This window comes from Anopheles nili, chromosome X (assembly GCF_943737925.1).
Source record: "Anopheles nili chromosome X, idAnoNiliSN_F5_01, whole genome shotgun sequence".
Lineage (NCBI taxonomy): Eukaryota > Metazoa > Arthropoda > Insecta > Diptera > Culicidae > Anopheles > Anopheles nili.
In genome coordinates this window covers 5,543,698-5,564,180 of record NC_071293.1, presented here as the reverse complement: position 1 = coordinate 5,564,180, position 20,483 = coordinate 5,543,698, and the positions used below count along the sequence as shown (strand labels likewise).

The 20,483-nt window shown below is 49.2% G+C and overlaps 1 protein-coding gene across 1 annotated transcript; it reads left to right on the top strand.

Annotated features, from left to right (window-relative positions):
• Positions 1-8,646: 8,646 nt before the first annotated feature.
• LOC128728435 (uncharacterized) lies at positions 8,647-20,483 on the top strand. The gene is made up of 8 exons (XM_053822062.1): positions 8,647-9,129; positions 9,250-9,364; positions 15,504-16,363; positions 16,682-17,131; positions 17,558-17,629; positions 19,742-19,911; positions 20,116-20,300; positions 20,449-20,483. The coding sequence occupies exons 1-8, from the start codon at positions 8,647-8,649 to the stop codon at positions 20,481-20,483; spliced, it is 2,370 nt and encodes a 789-aa protein (XP_053678037.1).

Genomic DNA, 20,483 nt, shown 5'->3' with positions numbered 1-20,483 from the left:
TTCGGTGCCAGTTCCATTTCATCCGCCGGTGGTCGCGTATCGCAGCAAAACGCATCGCGCGCAGCCACGCAAACCCCCGTCGGGCGGGTTTCGTCTGTTTCGTTTGATCGCGGCTTTGGGTGTTTTACTCGCCAGTGCACCGCAGCGGTGGTAGCAGCAGTCGGTTGCGGCCAAATTGCGGCCAAATTGCGGCCAAGTAAGTGCGGCTCTCGTTAGCTGCGTCCGCAATACACCCCACGAGCGGGCCCTTCTCGGCCCTTGCGGTAAGCATTTGTGTGCGGGGGGAGGGGGGGGATGGTGGGGGGAAGAGTGCGGGATTTTACGAGCGTCAGCCTCCGGGAGGGCGGGTTTCGATTACGCCAATGTACGAAGAAGTCGAAAATCCTGGGAGAAACCCTTTTGGGAAATGGGTGGCTCGAGGGGACTTCCTTCGGCGGGGGAGGATGTCGGTGAAGTGTCGTAAAAATACCACCCTCCCTGCCCTATCTCTCCTCCCCTCCCCCCTCCCCCCCACCACCACCACCTCTCGTCACCCTTCCCGAGGGATGACGGTGCAGAATGATGTCAGTTCGACCGCAAATTGTTGCACTGCATATTGCGCTTGTGGAAACGCAACCAAAATGGAATAAAGATGTATGAGACCAGTTCCATTAAGAGACAGGCAGGATAGGGCAATAACAAAAAAAAAACAAAAAAAAACCGAAAGCATGTGCAAGAGTAATGATGTCTCCCTCGAGACGTACCGGAAGTCGTGGACCATCGCGGCGGTCAGCTCGGCAAACAGCACCGGGAAAGCGTGCGTGTTGGTGCATCATGAAGGGCTAACCTTCGAAGGGGTTGACCTTAGATTCCCGCCCACATACACCCAGGAAGCCGTAGCGAGCTTCCCAAGCAGTAGGCCATCTATCAACAGGCGCTCACGGATCGCATCAATCAATCGGGACACGAAGGTGCAACAGGACAACATCCTGACTCATGGGACTCCCCAAAATAGCACGCGAGGAAGTCTGAGCGTGTGTATGTGTGTGTGTGTGTGTGTTTGTGTTCGTTTGTGTGGCATTTATCATCGTCAGCGCTTTACAAATGGCAAAAAAGAGCACTTGCGAAATGATCACCCGAGAGCAAATTTCTTCGTACGAATGGAGTGAATCCCGCTAGTGTTATCGCGAACTACAAAAAGACACAAATTAACTCGCAAACATTGACTGACGCTGGTCGGAGACAACGCAGAACCACAGCCTGCTTTCGAAGGAGAGCCGCAAAACTTTCCACCGGTGGGTTTGGTTCCGGGAAACTGTGTGGCATAATTGAGAAGTTTATCCCGCATTCCCGTGAGCCTGTTAGCGGCGATTACTGACATAGGCATGAGTTCACGGAATGCATTCATGAGCAGTGCTTCTAAAAGCCACACTCTACCTGGAACTTCGCAGTGAGCTGCTCGGAATATGCATTGCTGGTTTTAGTTAATTATGAAGCCAAGATGTCGGAACCAACTACCATAATTCGTTGGAACATTTTCTTGTGTTTTGTGTGACCGCCCCGAGCTATGCCGTGTGAAATCTCAGAATATATTAGTACGACCCGCCACGGGTTTAACATTCGCACGCACATTTCTGATGCAAATAATGAGGTCGAAAAAAATCTTAATAAAATGAAGACGACGCTCGGTGGCACGGTTGCTTAAGAATTTATTTTACAGCCCGCAAATGGTGTGTGAAAATTGCTGTACATGTGTCCTTCTGGAGCACATTTTGGTCCTGTCATTTGCATAATTGCTGCCCTTACGATCGTTCATCCCGCGTGCGAGTATCTTGTGGTTGTGGTACGAACACAAAAAAAGAATGGCGTAAACGCTCACGGTGCGTAATTAATGTAGCACTCTGCCCCCGGGGATGTATGCGACCGAGTCCTGCGTGGGCGAGTTTTTATTTTCACGGTTTGCTTCCCGAAGGTATTGATTCAAGGCGAAGGGAGTACGTTTAGCGGTGAAATCGAGCGCGCAAATAAAAGCCCGATGCGGTTCATAAATTATGCATGCCCCGTGCCACGTCGTCTGCATGCAAATCTGTGCGAGAAAAATGTGCAAATCAAGACTCAACACCTTGCAGCACAGCGCGGGTGGGTTTCGTCGATCAGGCTCCCGACTGTGGGCAGGATAAGGGTAATTAAATTGAAACGCTTCACCGCGAAAACCCGTGGATTTAGTCCAACAGCTCGAGCAGCGCACCGCTGGCACGGGATGTCATTCACTGACCACACATCTGCTGCGAGTTTGGGGTAGATCCGTGGAAGGATGTCCTTCGAAGTTGGGTTAAAAACCACCACCGTTCTCTAATGCTGAATGGTGTTAACACGCTTTTATGCTGCCGGTGATGCCAAACGGTGCTACCTGTGGATCCAGGTGATGGTTTTCCCACGAATCCTAGACTTACCAAGGCATAAAAAAAGCTCAAGCTACACTGAGCTCCACAAACATAGCTAGGAGGTAAAAAAAAACAAACCTCGAACTCAAACAAGTCAGTTAAAACACGCTCCAAAATGACACTGGAGTAGTGGAAAGTTTTGGGAAAACTTTCGCCGACTTGATTATTTTTTCTTTGCCTCCCTAAAATTCGACTGCGGCAAGAAATCACCATCGTAATGATGTCTAGCTGCGTCCGTAAGTCATCCCCAGGCACTCCGCATTCCGTTCGCGCTGAAATTTGACGACACACGGGTCCGCGAGGCGAACGAGAAAATTGAATTCCATCATAGAGGAAGGTCACCAGGCGTCGTAGAAAGGGAAGAGGACTATGTGTGAGAGTGAGAGAGAGAGTGAGAGAGAGTGCGAAAAAAGAGTGCAATTTATCGCAGATAATCCCTTTTCCAACGTATCCAATGTACCCCCATTTTTTTTTTCTAACATCGCTCCTCATGCGTGTGTGAAATTTTATTTCTTTTTGTTGCAGTGGGTTTCCTTTCTTATGCTCGTTTTTTTTGTCTTCTTGAGAGGTGCTTTATTTCACTAGTTCTGCGAAGTCCACAGTCGAAGGGCAACGGGTTAGAGAGCGTTTGGTCTTGCCCTCGTAAAGGGTAGATGAACGTTGGGCTAGAGGTCAACCAAAATGGTGGGATCGTCCTTTTGGGTGCTGGAGACGTTGTGAGTCCGGTGCATACTGTAATCACTACGATGGCAGGTAGCTTACCTGCAGTATCGTGTTACATTTGTGTGCCATGGTGATTTCTGGTTCTAGAGTTTGGGTGTGTGATTTGCCGCTCTGTTTCACCGTACGACGGTTGCGGCAATGGTTATAACAATATGAAGTAATGTAGAACATGAGAAGGAGGTAGAGAATGAAATGCAGACGCAATTCGAGCCATAGGTCAGGGTGTCTCAAGCCAGTTGGTGATGACAGGTGAAACTAGAGCTCATACGATGCTACACTTATTAGTGCATGTTCTGGGTGAGCTCGTTTCAGAATGGAGTTCACGATCTCTGAGCACTATCGTTGTGACCTAAGACTTAAGTGCCATCTTAACTCCCGAGTAGTCTGTGCAGTATGCAGTAATACCTGTCAATTGCATTTCCAGCATCTTGCAGTGAAGAGAAAATTGAAAAATCCAACCTCAAATAAATCTCAACAAGAATGCAATGAACCCAGTAAACCTATTAGCTACGATTCGTGATCTTCTTTCGTTGTCTCGCCTGAAGACCGAAGAGAGAGAGAGAGTGAGAGAATGAGAGCGAAAAGGAAAGAGAAAAGGAGATCCAAACTCTTCCAGGTACAGCTTCGAACTGTTTCGCGCGTAAATCACACATTAATAGGATTAGCGAATAAGGGATGTGCCACCACCCTGTACTGGATGACCTCTTCGTAACCCCACCAGAGGGCGCTCGGATCCGCGGTACGGTTGTGAGCTAATTATAAATATTTCGTCCTTCCCCGCGAAGGATCAGCGAACGGGATTCGGCATTACAACAGCGATTAAAACCCTCCCTTCGGGCGGGTCCCGTTTCGGTAATCCCCACGCCAAATCTTTCGGTTTTTCAGGGATGTGTTTTTGATTGCGCCCGTTGTTTTGCGATGATTTCTTTGGCTTCCCGCAGCAGCCAGGATAAGCGCGGTCGAGGATAATGAGCTGCGTAGATGCGGCGTTTGCTGGAGAAGGAAGCCATTTATCAAGCGCCAAGCGGGTTGGTTTTTCTACAGCCGTTACGAGGAACCTTTCCCCGACCAATGACTGATGACAGTTGGGGTTGCGCAACAGAGCGATTGCAGAAATCACAACCCGTGTCCTGGTGGGGTTTGCATCCCACCATAAAAGACCAACACGGGCGGCAATCAATCCCACCCTGGTGCAGGTTAATTACGCTGTTCGCGTGCCACTGATTGGGGGTTGGTGCGTTTTATGCTCTGCTCGGTGATATCCCTGCCACTGATAGACCCTATCGGGCGCTGATTGTTAGCGGTTGATTCGATGACTCCATCGACCCAATGGGGGCTGCGTTTTAAGCACCGAAACGTGACGTTTCGAGCGGTTTATTAGGCTTATAAATCCATGCGGGACACCAGCCGGTAGACAGCTGAATGCTTTTTATGCCGCCACCGGTTTTTGCGTGGCAGATGGGGATTTGTTATTAATATTAATAATCGATCCGGAAGGGTGAGAAAAACGTACAGCAGGCGCATTTTCCGGCACTAGCAAATCGCGTTCCTAAAAACCCACCCATCGGGATCATTTCGAATAAATCCTTCTTTATTTGACGTTTGTTGCTTTTGTTCGCGCGCAAAAGTCTTTTGTGAGAAAACCCACACACGCACGCACCCTCTGATCCACTCGGAGTTTGATTGGGGCTTTTTGGGTGGAAAAGGAAAAACGCTGCGAAGTGGGGCAAATTTGAAAGAAAAACAAAATTCATTGTCACCGCACGGAGGGATTTCGGCTGAGCAGGAGGTTTGCAGAAATTTCACATGCGAACCGTGCGTTCGGATAAATCATGATAAACATCTCCACAACACACCCATAACCGAGATAAGCCACAACCGTGGGAGGGCAAAAGCACAACGGCACGGATGGCAATGCTAGACAGGGAAGATTAATTATAGCCCCCACCGTTTTTTTTTTGTATTTTCCTTTATTTTGTTTTTCTCCTCTGACAAGTGGCAAGTTCTGGCCGGCTTTCCCGCTGCCGATTGTTTTATGAGGACCAATTTAAAGTGCCACGGGAGCGACAGCGGCTTTAGTGCTTGTCGGTGTACGCAATCCACGGGCCCACGGATGTTGAGCCCGAGAAAAATGGATCGTCCTTCAGGGACGGCGAACACCGGATGGTGCCCTTGTTATCTAGGATTTCTGTGCGTGGATGTGGGGGAGGGAGGGGGGGGGGTGTTTGAGGGTGAGAGGGCAGCCCTTGTTGTTGTGAAGTTGACTCATGTTCAGCCTGTTCGTTAGCTGTTCATTTTCGGTCCTTCGAGGCCGGGATTGGAGCCGATCGATGTCCTCGTAGACGTGGCTGGATCTGCAAGAGCCCGAAGAAAGCACACTTCTGGTGTGTGGTGTGGCGCCGCCCACGCGTGCATTTGTTTCTCAGCCCTCCCCACGACCCTTGCCCCCACCGGGTGGATCGGTTACGATCGGGTGGAGGCGTTTATATTGAAGAAAATGTATACACAGACACGATTTGCAGCTTAGGGTCGCATTTGCGCCTGAAGGTAGGCAAACTGCACGCGCTGTATGCTTTTTTTGTTTATCTTTTTTTGTTATTTGCGCTCGCCCCCCCACAGCAGGTTTCCTTGCCCCAGCAGCCTACCCGTCGCTTTTTCTCTCTCTTTCTTTCTCATACCCCAAACCCCAACCCCAACGCGAGGCCTGGAGCTTATCTTGCAAGGGTTCAGCTGGAGTTTGCCCAGCAGGAGAAGATTATGGACGACGCAGCAGGCACGTACACGAGGGGTTTTGATTTTGATGCCCGGCCCCCGCGGTTTTCCGCGAACCCCCCACAAGAAACTCGCCAAAACGAGCGTGCCGTTCGATCCGGCCGATAAAGAAAATTGGAAACTGATGTTCCGGGAGTGAAAGAACTCCCAAACAAATCCCGAGCTGTGGGCGGGATGTGACAAAGTTTGTGCACGAGTGGTGGGTGGAGGGGGGGGGGGGTGGGGGAGGTATTGGTGGGAGTAAAAAAAAAAGAAGCAAAAGAAGAATGTCAGAGGAGCCCTGCACAACTCCTGCCCAAAGGAGCATTTTAGGGTGAATAAAGAAGTCCGTTACGATTTGGGCGCGATCCGGCAGTTTGCTATCTCGCTTCTTGGACTGAATACTTCTCCTTTCAGCCCTCCCCCATCCACTCCCGCTTGCTCTCACATCTCCTACGGGATGCGCGCCTTGAAATGAGCTAGATTTACGGCTAGCAAGCGATGCCGGCATCATTGTCGCCGTTTACGAGCGAGGCAGATCCGGTGTGGTGCCGTGATTTGATCGCTCACCCGAACCCGGACCCTTCCGAGTGGATGGGCTCTCCATTATGCTTCCTCATTGCTCCCCCTCGTGACCTGACACATCCGGTGTAGAAGGCGAGGCAGCGTTGGGGCACAGCTTCCGGTCCCTTCGAGGCAGCACGGATCCGGCAAGCGTTTAAAAATGAAATGCGGTTACACCCGAACGGTGGTTCGCACTTGTAAGACGACCCCTTTCGGTTGGGTGGGGGTGGGAGATGGAAGGGGGGGGGGGAGGAGAGGGGGTTTTCCATACCCTTCCCGCTCCTTCCGGTCCGGGGTGCCTCCGGGTGAACACGAACAAGCGTGATAAGCATCGAGTTTCCAGCAAATTAAGACATCCTTGCGGTTGGGGCTTGGGCCGGAACTCGGGCCGAATCCTTGCATCAGCTGCTTATCGGCCTTACGCCCTTTGATTCCAAGGGGAGGGGGTTACTCAGGGGTGGAGGGAGGGTGTGGTGTCTTGAGGAGGGCACTATTTAGAGCCCAAAGTTACGTCCGGCCGGGTTTGAGAGTGGCAACATGAACGATCCGCCTTCGAAACGCGTTCATCATAGGAACACGTTCATTCCAGCTCTCCTGGAGGTTGTTGAAGGTTGTTGCCTTTGATGGGTGCCTTTCTCCCTTTTGGCCGGCTGTTTCATTTATTTATTAGCGTCGTTTCACAGCTGTACCGGCACCAGCAAACGTTATCCTATACTGCCGAACCACAGGCTGTTCCTGGTTGTGGGGTCAGCCGGAAAGACAAAGTGATGAGTGGTATTACGGCCCACCGTCGTCTTGGTTTAGGTTTTTTTTTCGGTTCACTTCCGCCCGCCAGAGGGCGCGCTTCTTTCGGGTCTTCCTTCCCCGAAACTCTAAGCCGATAACGAATGCTACCGTGGTTAGGGCGAATGGTGGGCATCCACCGATAGGAGAACTTTTCCTTTCACGCACCTTCAAAAGCCCTCCAGGATGAAGATTGCGCTTCTCCATTCCGCCGCGGTAATGGCGAGAGTTTGGCAGGCCGCCAGCAGGAGCTGATGGCTTCATGGAAGATCGGCACTCACGGTACAGCAATACTCGCATGACTTACGATCTAGATAGCAGGCTGGTGGTTTCCATCGACGGTGTTGCGGTGAACTGGGTACGTCAAACGAAGCTGGGAAGCTGGGAACCTGGAAAACACGAGAGAATGGTGTACACCCGCAAGCCACAATGTGGAGCATTAATCAATTACCTTTCAAACACCCGACCCGACAGCACACGGAACGCGTGGGCGTACGAACGAGCCGGCGCGCGTGCTTTTGTCGTCCTACTGTCGATGAAACAAATCGACAATCTTGTCGACGTCGACAGATGCTTGACAGTTGCCTCGTTTGGGTTCGCGCGGGAGATGTGTTTGCATTTTAAACCCGTCCCGGATCTTTTTCTCGCCCATTCGAACGAATGCATGATGGCGCTCGAGCGTGAACCGTGCCGGCATTTTGTGAGCATTATTGAACGTGTCATCGGTTTGCCGTTCGACGGCGAAGGAAGCTGATTAGCCGGGGAACTATGACACTCGGCGCAGATGTGTGCAGAGTGATTAGCGACCGGGTCCGTGGAGTATGCTGGTGCTCTGCCATCTATCGATGGGACACGTTTTTGTTTGCTTATCCCAGCAGCTGTGCGGTCCCTTTTCGTTGCCTGGTCGTGTTAGAGATAAATTTAATTGCACGCTGAAACAAGTGCGACACTTGTCTGTGGAGGGAGGGATAAAGGACCTGTCAGTTTGGGGAAGGATATCGCCGAGAGCTTGTCGTTATCTACGGTCCGGTGATCAATTCTGTTGCGGGTGTCGTCCGTCGTCACGTCGTTCGCGTTTCCGGCCGGAAGCCATACCCAAAGGGAAATGAATTCGCTCGTGGAAGGAGAGCTACATTGTGTCTGCTTCGCACTTTTGTGTGCGATGTTGAGATGTTAATTGTAGCTGATGCTTAGGGGAAGTTAGCGTGGTGATAGCGATACGACCCTCGCAAAGGATGTAGTGCGAAACGCGCTTCGATTAATTCAGCGGCGTTGAACCGTCAACATGACCAGCGGTTTGATGCTCTCTCTCTCTCTCTCTTTTTGGTGTCTTTTTTGACCCTCTGGTGGGAATTTTGTTTGCAGATTCCTTTAGTAGTCTCGGGGCCCGCTTCTCGCGAGCATGACAGAGGGCCCCTTCGTTTATGGTGTGGAGTTGAAGGATGCACCGACGGCACCGACAGATATCAGCCAGTACGACCTGCTGTTTGGTCCTGGCAGCATCCTGCATCGTCGGCAACACCAACCGAGAAGGTTCGGTCAACCGATGCCCGACTACGACGATCAGTACTACGCCCCTGGTGCTGACGGTTCCAATCTGTCACTCGCGTTTGGGGACGTCCTCCGCGAGAACGTCTCAACCGCGATCGTGGAGGCGTACAACCTGACCGGAGGTTCGCTGGGTGGCACAAGCACTGTCTCAACACTGCCCGGACCGGGCTCGCATGCTGGACGTGGAGGTGAAGGATCGTTCCAGAATCAGCTCATCATTCCGCTGTACGCGATCATCTTCCTGCTGTCAGTTGTCGGGAACCTGCTGGTGATCCTGACGCTCGCCCAGAACAAGCGGATGCGCACGGTTACGAACGTGTACCTGCTGAATCTGGTAGGATGCTCCTGGATGGGCTGATGAGCTGGGAAAAAAGCACTAATCTTTGCCATAACTTCCGGGACTTCCGGGTTATGTGTTGTTTCTCTTTCTCTCTCTCTCTCTCTCTCCCTACAGGCGATTTCCGACTTGCTGTTGGGTGTGTTCTGCATGCCGTTCACCCTCGCCGGCCAGGTGCTGCGGCGGTTCGTCTTTGGAAGTGTCATGTGCAAATTAATACCATACTTTCAAGGTAAGCCTACGGACCGCGCACCAGATTCCATTAGAACGTTTCTTTTATTCATGAGCATGAAAGTGAATGCGACCCGAACGGGAAGACCCGGGTACCTCCCAGGGGTCGGAGGGTTACGGTAACAAAAGCAATTTTCCTGCCCTTTGCTTCTCGTTCCAACACCCCAACCCACGGTTCTCAACGAAGCTCCATTCACCGCTCGAATGGCGCTGCTCAGGGAACACCGGGAGTTTACGCAATCTACCCCACGTGCTGCCAGTCCGACGCGTGGCTGCTGTGCCAATTGCCTACATGCGGACGTACGCGCACGCCATCCGTCAGCGTTCGGCTGTTGATTAGCCGTCAACGGTGGCCCCACAGAACCGACAGAAGTCAATAAACGGAAGCGCCGCCCGGCCACAACCTCAAGGATTTCCGGCGATGAAGATAAATGAATGAGGAAGGACGTGCCGCGGGCGCACAGTAACACCAAATTTTCGGCTGATTGTACGTGTGCCTGGCCGTGTTGGTGCCACGGCTTGGGTCCGATTACCGCCCACGGCTTCCATTGGCCCACCATTTTGTTTGCCGGCCACGCGAACACTAGCACTCTGCCAGCCGGGAAGCAACCGCCGGCGGGCGTTCGCTCGAAGCTCATTAAGAATTTATTATACAATCGTTGATCAAGGAATAATCCGCAGATTGACTTTCAGAAAGATTGCCTTCCGAGCGTGAAAGCCCACCGGGTACGGGTGGAATTAGCATACGGGCGTTTGGTAGCACTCGTAAAGGCTGCCTGCAGACGATTGCCACTATCAGCGCACGGTTTGTGGGGTGCTTTTGCGACAATCTATTAATGGAGAATGTCGGAAATGGCTACACGCAACATTCAATATAATTAACGCTCGGCCAACAGCCGATCGAGCCGATAGGTAAGCCTGCTAATCTCAGGCAGGATGAATGTTACTCTTATTTCCTAGAAGATGAACTGACAACTTCTCCCACGGCGCGCTGTGTAACGCGTTAGGGATATTTCCTTTCATAAAATAATTGCTTTTTTGCAATCTGGATTACATATTAGCACGAAGTAGCAAGAAAAAAACTATTATTTTCTCCTTTGTGATCTAAAAAGCGGGTTATGGTTGTTGTATCGTATCGTATGGTTGAATGAAATATGTAATGTGAGATATATTGTTGGGGACAGGGAAAAGAAATTTTTTTAAATGCATTTAGTTCTACACAATTGAAAACGAAAACCATACGTATTATGAAACAGAGCAAAAATTGAGCCAAGATTAGTATTCGTGAGGTAGAAAAAAACAGAATAATTCGAAGATACGTGATACGATTTTCTACTTATACTTCTCGTTGTTGGCTGTCTGAATATAATCACTGAGCCGGGCAATCTTAAGCATGAACTAACTTCAAGTATGGTTAGTGCAAATCGCATACTTATTAACTTTGAATCGTTGGCTCTTTGTAACATTCGACGTAACTCAACAATTTCTGTTGAATCACGTCCAGACTCCTAAAACGATCCCAAGTATACGATCCGCACTAAGATCTACCCCGGCAGGTGTCTGAAAGTGGTTTTCTCTTCTGACAGCTCGGAAACAGCCATGATGACTTGCAAATTAGCACGTGCGTGAAATGGGTGAAAAATTTCCCGAAAAATGAAACCTCCTCATCTGTTTCCACGCATACTATTCGCTAGAGGTCTCGAACCGAGAACGAGGGTCGATTGGTGGCTCTGCTATTTAAACAGACGTTTGCATGTTTCGAATCGTAACCCACAGCAAGTAGGGTGACAGGCAAGCAGTTGCTTCAGCACGCGGAATGCTTTAAAGCTGACAAGAGCCCAAGCGTGCCGACACGCGTGAATGCGATAACACGGTTAACGCAAACACAACTCCCGGCTCGAAAGAGGTAACGTCACATAGGCGCAGAAAGACTACACCCCCTGGTCAGTGATTTGAGACGGGTTTGATGGCTCCCCGTGTGATAGCATGAAGAATGCGGATGACAGAACGAACGGGAGCTGTCAGGTGAGCAAAGGTGCAAATATTTACGGTACGCACGCACGCTCACTGAGTGCTTGCTTTCGATAAATACAGTAGGATTCACTCCAAACTATTGCTAGAGGAATGAGAAGCATGATGCGAAAGCGGTGGTACATCGGCACGCCTTTTGGAATTGCGCCATTGAATTCTTTGTGAGGCTCGCCCGGCCGGGAACTTCTTCCCGTCCTGACGTTACATCAACACGCGTGCCATACGAAAGGCAAGTTCTCTTTCTGGCTGGTTGCAAATCGTCCTTCATTCGAGCTAAAAGCCCAAACATTGTGCCTGGTTCCGTTCTACGCTTTCTGCACCGCTGAAGGAGTTGCACATGCTCGCTTTGGGATTCCGAAAATGGCTGCCTTCATGTGGCAACAGGACCGCTCGATTTAACACGCACACAAATGAAAAGAAAACAATGCCTAGTGCTCGAGTGTTGAAATGCTACTGGAGGGATAATAGTACCAATTGTATAACAGGCAGATACTGGCAAAAATTCACAACGTCAACAGATTGAGATTTGAGAATAATTGGATTCAAAATAGCTTATGCTGTTTGTTGATTTACAAACCATCGAACCAAACGTTCTAAATTGGATTAAGCTATTATTGATTCGAGTTCTACATGGTTCTGGCATCTGTTTACTGTAACTGATGTTACACTAATGCGACTTAATGGCAACTGTAAAACAAACTCTGAGAGTCTCAGGGTTTTCCAAATGTAATATATGTTTGTAATACTTTCACAAACCCCCACAAGGCCTGTCTAGGTGATTTGCACAAGTGGCATTAACACCGAAGGGTTTACATACTTATCCTTAATCACATACGGCGTTTCTCCTGCAAGCCCAGCCCGCAATGGAATCGATCAGATGTTCGTGAGCAAGTAAACTCTTTAGCTTGTTTTGATTAGACGAGGCATTTCCACGACGTTGACGTTACACTATATCAAAACGTAAAGCTGGCAGACTACCAAGTACAACCGAACGTGGCAGGATGCTTCCATGCTGTTGGCGAGTACCACGAATGTTGCACTTCGTCGTAAACGATTGGGCTACCAGCTGTCTGGCGTACTTGAACGCAAGAAGAGTTTATTGCTACCATAAATGTACCCGTAGTCTACGGTCGTCAGGACGCATTATCTAAGAGCTCGTAATACATATCTTTCGAGCGGTGTTTACGCTAAAATTGAAGTTTTTCTCTTTGATGTAAAGACACACTTCTTCAAAATTTCATCAAACGTTTATGCAGAATCCTCAGAATGAGCTAGGGGAGATTGAAACGAGCTGCTGCTGAGTGGTTCGCGGGTATGTTAAGAAGTCGCGGGTAGTCGCGTTGAATTCGACGTGCGGTCATGACATTTCTATGGAAGCCAAAGAACAGCTCTGTTCAGATATTCTTGTTAACCGCAAACGTGCTGGCTAAAAACACTCGCGTAGCCAAAAATACATCAATATGCCATTTTCAAAGGGCCTTGAGGCTATTGTCTATTTCTGAAAGCAACCTTCAGAGTTTCCATATTAAATACGAACCAGTTGCAGGTTATGCTGCGTGGTTGAGCAAGATATTTCTTATCTATAACGGATATATTAGACAATTTTACTTAACGGTAATAGTTGTTCACATTCAAGATGTTCTTCTTTAATATCTCGTAGCTTATTGGGACTCGGGTCGAACGTTATAATGCCATACTATTGCTTCATGGCTGCAGATCCGAGTGACGTTGAGATGCTTCAAATGGAAATTGATTTTCCACCCGCTGTGCTCACTGGACGTAGCCATCAGTTATGTGTGTCCTGTGCTTCATAATAAACTGGACGTTGATACAGAGAGTATTTTTACTGGGTGGAAAAAAACCCGCATCGTCCTATTCGAGCCGCACAATACGTGGGGCGATGTTCCCGTTGTTTGTGCTGTGAAAATATGTTCGTTAACATTTTGTATGAAAACCGGTTCGTTCTGTTGTATCGAGCCGGGGTGTCCTATGGCAGAAGAGAGTATTTTTGTTGAATGTGATGCAGGATTTGTGCATCATACAAAGATTCTGTTCATCAATGTTAACAAAGGTAAACGTAAGCGGATGCTTTTGTTTTTTATAGTAACTAAAAATAGGCAAATTTCGGTAGACGTAGTTGCTAGTTTGTTGAATAGCAGTTGTGGGAATATTTGTAACTATCTTATATGGCTTTATCGTACCGCATAGCAAGTATATGTTGCCGAATTTTGGTAATAAATATGTGCATAATCCCATTCCGTGGTTTGCTGGTCCTCATGCTGTTACTCAATATAACGTATTTCGATGAATTAATATGTAAAGCAATAAAACGATTTATTGTGGTTGATAGGTATTTGTTCAGATGCAGTAAATAAATATTTCGCAACTTTTCCCGGATGAATTTAATCATGTTTTTCGCTTATAGTTTGATGAATTCAATGCAAACCCTCATTTGATTTGGGTTTCTTCAATGACCCATAGAGTTATTGCTTCAACCGTGCATTTATTTTAATCCATTACATTCAAATGCTATTGCTTTTGCTCTCGTTATAAGTGTTCATATCATTTACAGAGCAATTACTTTACCGTACTACCGTCCTTCATGCGCTATTCATATCAGTAACCGGCTCAACAGATTTTAATTGTGCGGCTCTTTACATTTTGTTTTCTGAAAACAAGTGAAATTAAATATTATTCATCGATTAAAGCACCTGGAAGGAGTGTTTAATTCTGCTGTACACAATTTTCTCCCCATTTCAAGTGCCATTTTATCCTCATTAATATGGCATGCTCATTAAACTGATCGCTAGCGCAGATTCGCACCGGACTCTGGGCAAGTGCTTGCAAAGCATCGGCATAATATGAGACGTTGAATAGATAGAGCTCTGTGAAGCCGCATTAACCATTTAACTAACCGTCACGCTTTGTGCACGAGGGCTTTATTGGTGGGACAATAAACGCTTCTGCTCGCGTGTACCTGCGGTTAGAGGAGGATCCCGTTATCCTTACGTTCGTTCGACGTTTGATACAGGAACTCGTGCTGTCAAGTGACGACCGAGAGCACCCCCGGATGACAGGTTCGTACGTTCAACAGAACCGCCACTACAAAGTGCGTTGTCGTTTCGCAACGTCTTCTTCACAAATACTTCCTCCTCATGAACAAAGCACTGCAAGCTCGGAGATGGAGGCATTTTCATTTCCTTCTGCCACCGGTGGCCTTTCCAAGCGCGGCATTTCTTAAGAAAGTGGAACGAGTATTTGTATCCGGTGTGGCAGGAAAATTGATGCCCACGCTGCCCAGCAGGTTGTTGGGCCGTGATTTTTGTCGGCTCGGTCGATTGTCGATCAAAAACTCTACGAGGGCTGAATGCTGGATGGGACGTTGGAAGCGAAACATTTGTCAGCTCTCGTGCCGAGGAACCCGGAGATGAGTTTTTTTTTTCGTTAGAGGCCATTTTTTCTTTCGACAGTTATTACGGTGGCAGCGCGTGCTTCGCAAGGTGTTTCTGGTTCCGGTTGCTCCGCACGAGGGCACACCGCTTGCTTTTTTTTCGGTTTCGTCTTTTTTTGGCCTACTTCAATCTTTTTTTTTGTTCTCCCCGGATCGTGGGAAGCCTAGCCGACGATGGTAAACGTGCTCCAGCACTCTCATCTGTCGCTATTTGTGCGTGTTGACGGATTCTTCCGAGCTGTGGAGTCGAGTGATTTACGGTTAGGAGAACGATAGCGCAATCAATCGTTAAACGATGTGCCGTTCGTGGCAGGAACGTGTTGGCGATGTACGTAGGGAGCGTTCCGAACCGTGCTGGAAAAGAGCAGTAGGAAATTTGCTTTTTTTCGAGATGACTAATTCTGCAATGGCAAGGGTTACTTCTTCTGTATGAAGCTTATTTGGAACAATGGTGTATGCAAGTTTCTACGCTATGTTAACAAGTTGGTTCAACAACGGTTCTGAAGAGTTTCTTTAGTAGCAGCGTTAGTGTAGGTGATCACAGAAGCACATGAGTGCACTCCAGACGTGCTTGAGTACACCTTCAAAAACTTCTGAGACTCCCTGGAAAGATCTTCTCAAACAACTCTCTAACAGCTCCTTCAACTCTCCCCCACAGCCGTGTCCGTTTCAGTGGCCGTGTGGACGCTGGTGGCCATCTCCCTCGAGCGCTACTTCGCCATCTGTCGGCCTCTGTCATCACGCCGCTGGCAGACGCAGTTCCACGCGTACAAAATGATTGCACTCGTGTGGACATTGAGTCTACTCGCCAACTCGCCGCTGTGCTACGTCCAGCGGTTACAGCCGGTTCTGCGAGTAGGCCGCACCACTGGTCAGATGAAGTGTCGCGAGGTTTGGCCAGACCGGGTGTCCGAGAAGGCGTACGTGTTGTTCCACGACGTTGGGTTGCTGTTTCTGCCTCTCCTGACGATGGGTTTCGCTTACTCGATGATCGTATCGAAGCTGTGGCGTGGACTACGCCACGAAATTAAGCACTCTTCGCTGTACCAGCAGACGAGCAGATTGGGTACAGGAGGTACCACAGGTGGAGGCACTGGCCCAGCAACATCTGCTGGAGGACCGGTAGGCTCCATTCCCGGGTCTGGTGGGGAGCAACATGGACACACGACAGGTTGTAGCAGCCCAGCAACGGCATCCAGTGTCGAAGGTGGCAAGACCTCCAAATCCGGTTACCTTCTGACGTCTAGCATCAAGAAGACAGCCTTCAAGACATCGTCAGCTGCGGTGAATTTCGCCAGCAACAACAACACGATCTCAAAAGGAAGCTTTAACGGTGCAAGTGGATCGGTGAGCGGAGGAAGTGGAGGAAATACCGCCAGCAATGGAGCTGGCAGCAACACCTGCAGTGGAGGCCCGAGTGGAGGTAGCACTACCGTAGATCGAAGCCTGTTCTGTACTGGATCTGCGTGCGAGAATCGAACGGATCGTCTTCGTGGATTTCGCCACTTCTTCGCCAAGGTAAGTGATGAAGGGTTAAAACATACGGATGTAAGAAGAGAAGAAAGAACATCAGCAGCATCCGGTGGCTCAAGCGAAGTTTGCAATTTGGAAACACCCAATCTGGCGTGTGTTTATTTCTCACACTGTCCCAAGGAACGTTTGCGCCAAAGCTAATGTATGCAAAGTAGCGTTTCCAGCGGAGGTTCTTGAACTACGGCGAACCAGGCAGCTGATGCGTGTAAATAGACCAAAATTGCAAGCTTCCTGGGAGCACCGAGCATCCTCGTGGGGGCGGATAACACACCGTACACTTTGTTGAATCCGATTTCCGAACAGCAGCACCGGCATCACGGTGGACTCTGCCGGAAGCAGCGCTACCATCTCGGAGGCACCGCCCCAGAAGCCCTCTCAGAGCTGGCGGAAACGAAGTTTGACGGTACGCCCACGCACCAACAGCAGCAACAGACGTACCACCACCATTACCACCATCAGCACACGTACCACCACCCACACCATCGCATACCGACCACGATTGTGAAGAGCTCGCAGCAGGATACAAAGCACGAGATCGTGCTGGGAGGTGGCGAATCTGCACCGCTTGAAACGCCGGGTGAGCTGACGGGTGGCGTGAATGAGACGAGTAGCTCAGGTGTGCCACCAGGCGGCGCCACTGTCACCAACGGGACAAACGATGACACTACGCTCAAGCCTGACGCAAGCTACCAATTCTCGCGGCACGCGATCCGGTCCACCTATATGGATAAGAGCATCGAGGCGAAGAAGAAGGTAGGTTAAAGGATCTCTCCCGAATAATCTCTTCTTTTCGACCACCGAATCGATGTTTAACGACCCACTTCCGGTGTTCATGCGCAATCAGTGGACATCCTGTAACGCGTGTACTACTTACCGTGCACTGTGCAGTGGTTTGACTAAAGAAGGAGGAAAAAAATACGCCCGTTTTTCGTTTGCACAAGAAACATAAACCCTTGCAAAGGCAACCGTAAAGGGAAGGGCAAAAGTCGTTAAAAGGCTTCTCTCGGTCTCGATAACGTTCGATGCCATGCCGGGTATTGGATCTCGTCACGCACGGCGAGTGAGACTTACATAACATTACACTTTCAAGGGCGCTCCTGATGACGCAGGTGACTGTTGCTAAGGTTCTTAATGGTTCTCTCTCTCGTTTCTCCCCATTGGCTCATTGCCCACCACCAGGTAATTCGGATGCTGTTCGTGATCATTGTCGAGTTCTTCGTCTGCTGGGCACCGCTGCACATTCTCAACACGGTAAGTATGCGTTAATGTGTGCAGTGAACCTGGGCATGGCTTCTACAAATGAACTGGATGTCACGCGGGTTGCATACCGGCGCGCACGTTCGAGTACACGAGCGGTGCTAATGAGTATTATAGACTAATGGCACGAGAGAGAGAGCCCTTCCGACGTGTGTCGTTCTTCCGTTGCCCAGCGTACTATCGCTATACAACGATAGAAACGAGACAGTATAGGTGGTAGTGTGAGATAAATTGATTTACCGCTTCGGATACGCAGGCTGGCTTATCGAATGTCGTCCTTCGAAGACGCTATCGTTGCTTCAAGCGATGGCGCGCGAAGTGTCAAAGCTAGCTTGACCTTATCGCTAACGATAGCAGCGCTTCGTTTGCAAGCGGATGTGAGAAAACACGATCCGGAAGCTCGATCAAGCGGAAACCGTCAGGATGCGGCTCGCTTGAAATGAGCCCTTTTGGGTAAATAAATTTGATCAATGTTTTATGCATCATTCGTTCCACGTCGCACCCGCTCGCGCGACATGTTGGTGTAAGGGTTTATGTTTAGAGTCTCTCCTCCCTGACTCCCACCCCCCCCCCCTCCCCCCTCATACCCCTCCACCCTTCGAAACGCTCTTTAACGATGGAGCCATTTGGCTTTTGTTTTCTACCGACCACCCCCTTTAAAAACCGAACCATCAAGCGTGCTATAAGGATTCACTTTATCGTCCCCCTCGCACGAGGCCGGAATTCACCTGCGTGCGATTGGGACGCGGTTTCCGGTTGCTTTACGAGCGTGGCAGAATTCCCATAACACTGTGGCCAAAATTCCACCCCTCTGGACCAAGGCCCATAAAGGGTTTTGTGTGCCCGAATCGCCGACGGGTGCATGAAATGAGCATTTATGAGGCTAACCGACGGAACAGCAGGAGGCAGCGAATGGAAGCGCCCGTAAAATGACACCATTACACCGATTCCGTGCGGGATGCCGAAAGATTGATCGAATACTTGTTGAGTGCGGTGCGATGATTCATAAATACTTCATTACGGTGATTTCGGGCTCGGTTAAAATCCCGACAAATGGGCAGTTTCGTGCAGGTATTATGCTTTATTTTTGCTCCGAATTTTGGGAAACGAATTTTGGGACGCCGAAAATTCCGAAAGGTCATATATTTCCCGCTCTCCAGGGCACCGTGTGCCGGGGAGTGCGCGGGAACGTATTGCCTTTTATTTATCGTAACATTTATTATTTTCAACGCTGGGATGATTGACTTTCGCAGGAATGCGGCTCGGGCGCACTCTCGGGGAAAGAGATGAAACCAAAGGGCTAGCAACAATAAGAGTACGAAAAAAAAACGCTAGCTATAAATCCAAACATTTGACAGGTTTCCGGTATTTGGTAAGAGAGAGAGAGAGAGAGAGAGAGAGATGGGGAAGCGATTGGAATCAAAATTGATATCAATGTACGCTCGATCGACCCAGTCGGGATGCGAGGGTCCCTAACAAATCCCGTGAAAATGGTTCTCCTGTACGGGAAATGCTAGCTGCTAGGGTTACCGGGTGCTCCTTTTGGGTCAAATGGTTAGTTACAATCATTTTCCTACCTGTCAGTTGTGCATTATGCAATTTCATGGCGTAATGTGGTTTGATACCGGAAAGCTGATGAATATTAGCTTCCATTTTGAAAACAAGCGCCAAAAGTTATCCTGTTTCAACATGCTGTGGGAAGATTCGCAAGAAGAGTGCACGGTTAAAAAGGGTTGCGATTTGATGTTTTATGGGTACTTCACGGAATACAAACTAATTACAAAACTACGGATAGTGATTGTTAGGCTTATCAGTATCATATTCACAAAGCGATGGAACAAACCTTTAATTACATTATGCCATGCATCCATACTTTGCAAACACTATGGAATTAAATTACAAGTGAGGTGTTTATTTTTCATTAGTGGTAACTAATTTTACGTTAGAAATAAAGTTTCCTGGAACTGGTATAATATGTGTAAATGGTACAGAAGTTTGGGCATTAGAACAGATGTTTGGGGAGTCCAGGATAATTCCACGAACACAGCAGAGAGAGATCCTGTGTGATGGTTACTTAACCCGTGCAATGTGCTGTTCATTCCGCAGGTGTACCTTTACTCACCATCCTTTGTCTATCAGTACGTGAGCAGCAGCGGCATCGCACTCGTACAGTTGATGGCGTACATCAGCTCCTGCTGCAATCCCATCACGTACTGTTTCATGAACAGGCGCTTTCGGCAGGCATTCTTGGGCATCTTCAGTTGCTACCGCAACCGGTAAGTAACGCATGGTGACGTACTACTCGTTCTTCACCCTAGCTCTCCAAACACCCCGGCAGCACCGTCCGTCTCCGTTACCTCCGAGGCTAAGGTTCCGTTCCTTCATTTCTCGTTCCTTTCTCACTTTCGCGCTCTAATCTCGTGCTTTCTCTCGTTCTTTCTCTCATTCATTCTCTCATCATCGCCTTGGGTTGCGAACAGCATGCCAATCTGTTGCTGCTTCTGCTGCGTTTCCAAGCAACCCCCGATGGATGGTGTGGAGTCGAAAGCCGCCGCCTATCTGCGTCAGAACGCGATCAACCACTCGGGTGCGGAACGCAACAACTCGGACGTCTCCGGCAACGACTCTCTGGTGTATGTTGGGCGTGGAATCGTCCAGCGATCCGGTAAGTGGCACGGGTTCTACCACGCCCGGATCTGGAGACGGAACTAAGCTGCTCGGGTGACTGGGAATGTCTGGGAAGACTGCACGGAAGACTTCTGGACAAGCCTCAAACAGCGCGCTCATCTCGTTTTCTATCTCCCTTTCGGCAGAGATATTGATTCTGGAATCCGAGGATCGGGTTTAG